The sequence below is a fragment of the Dromiciops gliroides genome, chromosome 3 (genome assembly GCF_019393635.1).
Source record: "Dromiciops gliroides isolate mDroGli1 chromosome 3, mDroGli1.pri, whole genome shotgun sequence".
Lineage (NCBI taxonomy): Eukaryota > Metazoa > Chordata > Mammalia > Microbiotheria > Microbiotheriidae > Dromiciops > Dromiciops gliroides.
The window spans coordinates 584795426-584804189 of record NC_057863.1 but is presented as its reverse complement, the minus strand read 5'-3'; the positions used below and the strand labels follow the sequence as shown (position 1 = coordinate 584804189).

Below are 8764 nucleotides of genomic sequence, written 5' to 3'. Positions count from 1 at the left end.
CAGCAAAGAGGAGGAGTGTTGAGGTACACCATAGTGATTGTTTTCATTAAAATTTCAGGTTGGGGGCAGGGCAGCTAGGTGGCACAGTGGATAGAGCACTGGCCCTGGAGTCAGGAGTAGCTGGGTTCAAATCCAGCCTCAGACACTTAACACTTACTAGCTGTGTGACCCTGGGCAAGTCACTTAACCCCAATTGCCTCACTAAAAAAAAAATCAGGTTGACAGTCCTAAATCTTTACCTCTCTCACTCTCTTCATCTACTAGTTATTACTGCTTCCACCCAAATGACTTCATCATTCTGGATACAATGCTGCAGCTTTACTTATTCTTCAGGTCAAAGAGGAGGAGTTGGAAAACTCTTCGTTCCCTGTTGCCACTGCCAGGTTCTCCTCCTATCACCATCATTCATTAACCTCTCCTCCTATGAGGTTCATGCTATTTAAATCTACCATGCAATCAAAATCTGGTAGCTGTTGTTTATAGACACCTCCCCAACCCACCCAGGTCACTCTTCTTTCTTAGTGAATTCATTCAATACCTGACTTTGGGGGGGGGGTATCATGCATATTGACTCTCCCTCAAACACCAGCCTCGACACTTATTATCTGTGTGATCCTGAGCAAGTCACTTAACACTGCCTCAGTTTATTTTTCTGTAAAATGAGCTGGAGAAGGAAATGGCAAACCACTACAGTATCTTTGCAAAGAAAATGAGGTAATGAGTCATATATGACTGAAAGCAACTAAAGAACTACACTCTAACTACTCAGTTCCTCAATATGCTCACCTCCCAAAACCTACTTGTCTACCCTACCTCAGCTACACACAGAGATAGTCAAAAGCTTTATCTTGCCATCACACAACAAATATACCACCTTCTTGTTCAAGAATTCTAAAATCCCCTTATCTGACAAAATCTGTTGCCTTTTTGCCTCTCCCTCAGCTTTCCCTTATTAACTGATTATTCATCCATCCACGTTGTGACATTCAATCCTTTGACTCCTCAGTTCTTTTCCAAGCTATCTCTCCTCCACTAGCCACTCCTTTCTTTCCCTCATCTTGACATTGGCAAACCAATTCAACATTGCATTGTCCTTCTCTTTAGCCCCTAACGCCCTTATGATTCCACCAATTACACCATGCCAAGTGTGAGTCTTGGATCATTCTCATCATTCACTGCCTTTGCTCCTACATACATGCTCTTGAACAATGGTGGAGAAAATCTTGGTACACTATACATTTATATCAACTGGGCCATCACTGCTATTAGGCAATCCTTCTATAACCACTTTTTAAACTCACTATCCCATTTTCCCCAGAGGCTTTTTCAAACCTTTTCATCCCTCCTTGAACCTCTCTTGACTCCCCCTCCTTCCCCGCCTCGGGTGTGAACCTTGCTTCATATTTTATAGAAAATAATTGAAGACATCCATCATAATCTCCCTTTTCCTCATCTATCACTCTGATGCCCTCTGCCACTATCTGCTCTACCCCTGACTCACATAATGAGGTGGCCTTTCTCTTTACCAAAGCTAACCACTCTATTCACTTAAATGATCCCATTCCATTCCATCTCCTCCAACAGATTATCCCCTCTGTCATGCCCACTCTTTTTACTTATTTTCAATTTCTCCCTGTCTCCTCTCATTTCCTACTGACTATAAACATGTTCATGGCTCCCCCATCCTGAAAAACTCTCACTTGGTCCTTCATCCATCCCTCCCATTATCTTATATCTCTTCTCTCCTCTAACTCTCTTAACTTCTTACACTATGACTCCAAACCTTAGAGTTCCAATTTCATATCTCTAACTGCCTTTCAGAAACCTCAAGCTGGGTATTCAGTAGTCATCTTAAAGTCAACATGTCCAAAACGAAATTTATTATTATTTCCCCTAAGCTAGCTCCTTACCTTCTACGTTCCCTATTAGTGTAGAAAGCAATATCACCCTCCCAGTCCCTTAGATTTTAGCCTTTCCTGGATTCCTCACTAAATCTCACCCCCACCCCTCTAGCCCCACTTATCCAATCCGTTGCAAAGACCTGATGATTTCACCTTTGCAAAATTTCTTAAATACTCCCCCCTCTCCTCTGACACCACCACCACTTTAGTGTGAGCCCTAATCACTTCATGTCTGGACCTCACACCTGCTGGTGGGTCTGCCTGCCTTAAGTCTCTCCCCACTCCAATACATTCTCCATTCAGCCACCAAAGTGATTTTCCTAAAGTGTTCCTTATTGCCTCCAGGATCAAATACAAAATACTCTGGTGTTCAAAGTCATTTATAACATAGTCCCTTCTACTTTTCCAGTCTTTTTATACCATACTCCCTGCCAAATATTCTTCCACCCATTGACAATAGTTTCCTGGCTATTCCAAGAACAAGAAACTCCATTTTTTGGTTACAGGTATTTTCTATGGCAGTCTCCCTTGACTCAAATGTTCTTTCTCCTCAATTTTGCCTACTGCTTTCCCTGTCTTCCTTTAAGTTCCAATTACAATCAATTTCTTCTTCAAGAAAGCTTTCCTAATCCCTTTTAATTCTAATGCCTTCCTTCTGCTATTTCCTATTTATCCTGCATATAGCATAGTTGTACATATTTGTTTACTTGTCTCCTCTTTTAAATTGTGAGTTTCTTGAGGGGAAAGTATTGTCTTTTGCCTCTTTTTGTATCTCTGATGTTTTAACACAGTGTCTGACACATAGTAGGCACATAATAAGTGTTAATTGATTGACTACTGCAGTATTCAGTAATGTTATAATCTATTCTAGAGTGTTTTTCTCATACCTTGACACAGTGTGTCAAAGTTATAGTGGCACAGAAGACTGGTTGCATGTACAAGCATGAGTCAATAAAATCATAGTCCTGAACCAATTATCCTTAAGCACTAGAAAGTAATCCAAACTTAAGAAAAGTTTTGCAGAGGACCACAGGTGATATATATGAGCAGGATAGTGGGACATAACAGGGCTGTTAGAGGCATGGCTGGAGATCTCGAATGACAGATCTATTTTGGGATACCCTGGAAAACTAATAGAGGTAAGTCTGAGTAAACTTTTAGTCTCCATTTTCATATCCTATGGTAATTTTTTTTCCTGTGGCTTTCAAAATATCTCAGTTCACCTTCCCTCCTTGTCACAATGGAAGAACCTGATGACAGTCTCTGATCTCCTTGGTCTTCACCCCATACACAATGGGGTTCAGGGTTGGGGGTAGGAGTAGATAGAGATTAGCCACAATTATGTGGAGGGATAGAGGAATAGAATGTCTTCCAAAGCAGTGGGTGAAGTAAAAAAGGCTGGAACATACGTAATGATGATGGCACAGATATGGGCTGTGCAGGTACTAAAGGCCTTCTGTCTTGCATCTGTAGATGCCAGACTCACCACAGCTCGCAGTATCATGGTATAGGACACAGAAATGCAACATATGTCAAACACACCAATTAGGAAGGCAACCATTAGACCATAGATAACATTCACCTTAATGCTGGCACAAGATAACTTCACCACAGACATATGGTCACAGTAGGTGTGGGAAATGATATTGTTCTGGCAAAAGGGTAGACGTTTGACCAAGAAGGGGAAAGGTATCGTGAGTATCACACCCCGAAGGAAGGTAGCAAGCCCATCCTTGGCAATAATAGTATTGGAGAGGATAGAGGCATAGCAGAGGGGGCAGCAGAGAGCCACATAGCGGTCCAGCACCATGAGCATTAGTACCCCAGACTCTACCCCCATGAACCCATGGACAAAGAACATTTGGACTAGGCAGGCATCAAACTTGATCTCCTTTAAGTTAAACCAGAAGATGCCCAGTGCATTAGGGAGGGTAGTACTGCAAGTGAGAAGGTCAGTGAGTGAGAGCATTGCCAGGAAGAAGTACATTGGCCGGTGAAGCGACTCTTCATACTGGATGAGATACACAAGGCCCAGGTTGCCCACAAGAGATATGGCGTACATAGCACAGAGAGGAAGAGAGATCCATATATGGGCAGCTTCCAGGCCAGGAATGCCATTCAAGATGAAAGAGTCTGGGGCCACATAGGAATTGTTGAAAATTGACATTCTTGTCTTCAGAAGACTCTATGGCTTCACAACAGACTAATTTTCCTGGGGAGATTGGGAGGAAAGGAAATTAGGAAAAAGCATATGGCTCAAAACTTCCTATAGAATCCAGACATATTTTCCCCAGTTTTAATAGGAAATAAACTTGTTCCTAAGCTTAGGGCAGACAAGCTGAGGGAAGGTGAATTCTACTAAAGTTCTATTCTTTGACACAAAAGTTAATAATAACTAACATTTGTATGGTGCTTCTTGTTGTTAAGGAGCAACTAGTTAGTTCAGTGGATAGAGCACTAGACCTGGAGTCAGGAAGACCTGAGTTCAAATATGGCTTCAGATACTTTCTAGCTAGGTGACCCTGGGCAAGTCACTTAACTCTGTTATCTTTAAAAAGAAAGATAGTAGGGCGCAGCTAGGTGGTGCAGTGGATAAAGCACCAGCCCTGGATTCAGGAGTACCTGAGTTCAAATCTGGCCTCAGACACTTGATACTTACTAGCTGTGTGACCCCGGGCAAGTCACTTAACCGACATTGCCCCCGCAAAAAAAAAAAAAAAAAAGAAGAGAAAGATAGTAACAATAACTGATATTTATATAGTGCTTATTATGTGCTAAGTACTTTACAATGATCTCATTTGATCTTACAACCCTGGAAGGTAGGTGTCATCATTATACTCATTTTATAGATGAGGAAACTGAGGCAAATAGTGGTTAAGTGACTTGATCAGGGTCACCCAGTTATTAAGTACCTGAGGCCAGATTTGAATTTGTCTTCCTGATTCCAGACCCAGTACTTTATCTATCGTACCACCTAGCTGCCCCACTTGTTAGTTTACAGTTAGTAAGATCAGTTATATAAGAACACATCTGCACAAAATCAAAACTGAGAAGGCTACTGCCTTTTCTACACTGAGCCTTTGCTTTATGAATCAAGATGAACCTCATTTCTCTTGTCCCTCTTGATACTTTCCAGTCATCTCCAGGTCATTCTGCCTGTACCTGTCTTTGTCTTCAATCTTTTAACCCTAGCAGTATCACACCTGCTTTTGAAGAAGAAAAGGTTTTATATTAAGGTCATCCCCTAGCTCACATAGGCCTCCCTAGAAGCTAGGTGAAGACATTGTTTTTATTCCAAATTATCAAAATATTCCCATAATAGTAATAACTAACATTTATATAGCACTTACTATGTGCCAGGCACCACACTTAGTGCCTTACAACTATTATCTCATTCAATCCTCACAACACCCCTGGGAAGTAAATGCTAATGCCCATTTTGCAGATGAGAAAACTGAGACAGACAGTGATTAAGTGACTTAAGTGTCTTAGGCAGTATTTTAACTTTGGTCTTGCTGATTCCAGGCCCAGCATGCTATCTACTGTACCACCTGGCTGCTGTCAAATCTCAGTATAATTTATATATTTATGGTGATAATGATGATCAGTATTGAAGCATCCCTGAAATGGTAGCAATGCCAGTGTCAGAGATACCATTTGTAAGTGAATACTGATTCCTTATTTTCCCAATATGTATTGCTGGGCTACATCCTTTCAGAAGCTCAAAGCCATATTTTTGGCCTTACAAAATGCTTTGAGGCTACTGGCAGATAAACTGAACTAGCAGGAGGAGAGAGAATGTAGAAAATGACCAACCTTTATCCCTACTATTTGAATCCGGAATAGTTGTGAGAATATGGATAAACTGAGTTTGCAGGGGGATAGTTATATTGAAGCTAAATAGACTATAAGATTTACCCCTGTGTCAATCCAAGGATATACTCATTTTAAATTCATTCATGTAATTTCAGAACTGAACCTCTGGAGCTGTGGGGGAGCCATGGAGTCTAACACACTTGTGAAAGAAAACTCTGCATTCTGCTTGAAAACCAATGTTCTTTGTTCAAAATTGATGGAATAGACTACTTCTTTTTGTATCACCAGTGGTTAGCACAATATTTAGCACATAGTAAGTAGTTAATTAAAGGTTTATTTACTGACTGACTAACTGACATCCCAAGATATCCCATTTCACTTTTGGTTAGGACAATGTTTGGAAGTATCTTTTCTCCTTGTTTTAAACCTTAATTTGCCCCCTTGTAACTTATGTCTATTGTTCCTAGTTCAGGACTCATAAAAAAGTAGAAAAGTTTAATCCCTTTTTCATGTGAAAATCTTTCAGAGACTTAAGGACAGCTGTCATGTTCTTCTTTGTCTTTTTCCATCCTCCTGTGGAAATTTATTTTGATTTGGGGACCCTACCTTTAGGCTGAGATTAGAAAGCCTTAGGCCCTCAGGGTCTCTCCCCCTCCTCCTCAGCTTCAGCTGAGTGAAAAAGCCCCATGGACTATACAAGACACCAGGTCAGACTGCTGGGGGTGGGGGGGATAAAAGCCCCTAGCTCCCTCTGACCTGAGTGGAGCTATCTGAAAGATAGCCTGTGCTGAGGCACATGAAGTGGGAGTGCACCCCCACCCCCCAAACCAGCCGCAGCCCTGGCTGGCAGATTAGCTTGGTCTGTGGGGGCGAAGGAAGCCCCGAGATTTGAGTGGAGAGAAGAAAAGGTATATATAGACCTGGGAGATAGACAGGAAAAGAAAGAAGGAGCGAGGACGGATGAGAGAGAGAGAGAGAGAGAGAGAGAGAGAGAGAGAGAGAGAGAGAGAGAGAGAGAGAGAGAGAGAGAGAGAAGATTAAGGAGGGGGGCTGACTGGAGGAGGACGGACTAGATAGACAAGAAAGAGGGTGTGACCAGAGGGGAGCACGGTCAAGGACAGAGGAGAGTTCGGTTAGGAAAAGGAGAGATGGGCTGACAAGGTTACAGGCCTTAATACAAGCCAGGGAAAATGTAACGTGCCTTGAGGCCGGAGGCGGCTAAGGCCCTTATTGTATTCAAGAAGTTAGAAGCTCAGCAGGTGGGAAAGAGATGCAGTGGAAAGAAACCGCAGGAAAGCAGTCAGGTTGTACATTTTATTTCCCTGTATTCTTAATTTTAAATAGTATCTCATAAATAAACTCTGCTTTGATTATTTGGTTAAGAGGCTTCTTAATCTTTAGTTTATCAATTTGAGAGTGAAGCAGTGTGGTAGAACTTTAATTTTTTGTACACTCCCCACCTCAAAGGAGAAAAAAATAAAAGTTCTTCTATTCTCTTGACTAAATATCTTCAGCTCCTTCAACCAATTTTCATATACCATAAAGTCCTGGATCTTGACTATCCTAAGTTGCCTTCCTCCAGATATCCTCCAGCTCATCAATGTCCTTCTAAAGTATATTTCACAAAATTAAGTATAAAACTCCAGATATTATTTTACCAGGTCTGAGTACAACATACCTGCTATTCCTTAATACTAGAAGATAGACCTCTCAATGCAATCTAAGTTTTATCAGCTGCCATATCACACTGTGTACCCAGATAGAGCTTACATACAGTTAGTATGGGCACCTAGATGGCACAGTGGATAGACTTAAGTTCAAATCCAGCCTCAGATGCTTATTAGCTATGTGATCCTGGATAAGTCCCTTAATCCAGTTTGCCTCATTTTCCTCATCTATAAAATGACCTAGAGAAGGAAATGTCAAAGAACTCCAGTATCTTTCCCAGGAAAACCCCAAATGGGGTTAAAAAAGAGTCAGAAACAAGTGAACAACAATACCAAGAACAACAATACCACCACCACGTGTTTTGTCATGCTTCTCAGAGAGATTAAGTGATTGGTTCAAGGTAACTGAGGTAGAAAATGATAAGGCTACAATTCAAAACAGTTTTCTAATTGTTCTTTCTATCTTGGTTTATATACTGCCACCAAAACTTAAACCACACATATTACTGATGAGAAAACAATTCAAAATCTTGGCCTATGGACACAGAATAGGCATATGGTATAATTCCTTTCAACTGTGTTTTTGTTAAGAAGGAAGAATGAGGGGGCAGCTAGGGTAAAGCACAGGCCCTGGATTCAGAAGGTCCTGAGTTCAAATTTGGCCTCAGAAACTTAACACTTACCAGCTGTGTGACCCTGGGCAAGTCACTTAACCCTCATTGCCCTGCAGAAGAAGAAGAAGAAGGAGGAGGAGGAGGAGGAAGAGGAGGAATGGTACATTTTTCTCAGTGGTTTTGGAAACAATGTAATGATGCTGATGGTAATAATGAGAGGAATGACAAAAAGAGATCATGGTAGCAGTAATAATAGTTCTGGAAATGATGGCGAAGACAGCAACTAGATATGAGAAGTCTGTGCTATCCCTTTCTATAGTTCAATAGGATATACACCTATCAGAAGAGAGTTTTTCCCCTCTAAATTTTCTTGACACTCACATGGCTAACTTTACCTTTAAGATGATTCCACAGGAGTCCATTCCTTGAAGGTCATATTCCCTTGGTTTTCTGATGACAAGACTAGCCTTTACTGCTTTAACATACCAATCAATCAATCAACAAGGATTTTTTAAGTGCTTACTATGTACCAGGAATCCTCCCTACTGACTTGTATCACCCATGACACATGGTAGTACAAACTAAATCACAAATAGGAAACATTTAAACATTAAGCTATGTGGTTAGTTACTATTTCCCTTTGACTAGAATTCCAAGCCTTTTATAGAAAAGATCAACTTTTAATTTGCCTGAAGTCTCAAGATAACTAATAAGTAAAACAGTAGGAGAAAACACTAATAATGATTAGGTGAGGGAGTAGGCTAGA

The 8764-nt window shown here is 41.0% G+C and overlaps 1 protein-coding gene across 1 annotated transcript; it reads right to left on the bottom strand.

The window, feature by feature from the left end:
- Positions 1-3120: 3120 nt before the first annotated feature.
- Positions 3121-4068, bottom strand: LOC122750818 (olfactory receptor 52N5-like). Its single transcript, XM_043997636.1, is given in 3 exon segments — positions 3121-3160; positions 3162-3291; positions 3294-4068. Coding segments are annotated over 3 exon segments (945 nt in total).
- Positions 4069-8764: the final 4696 nt, after the last annotated feature.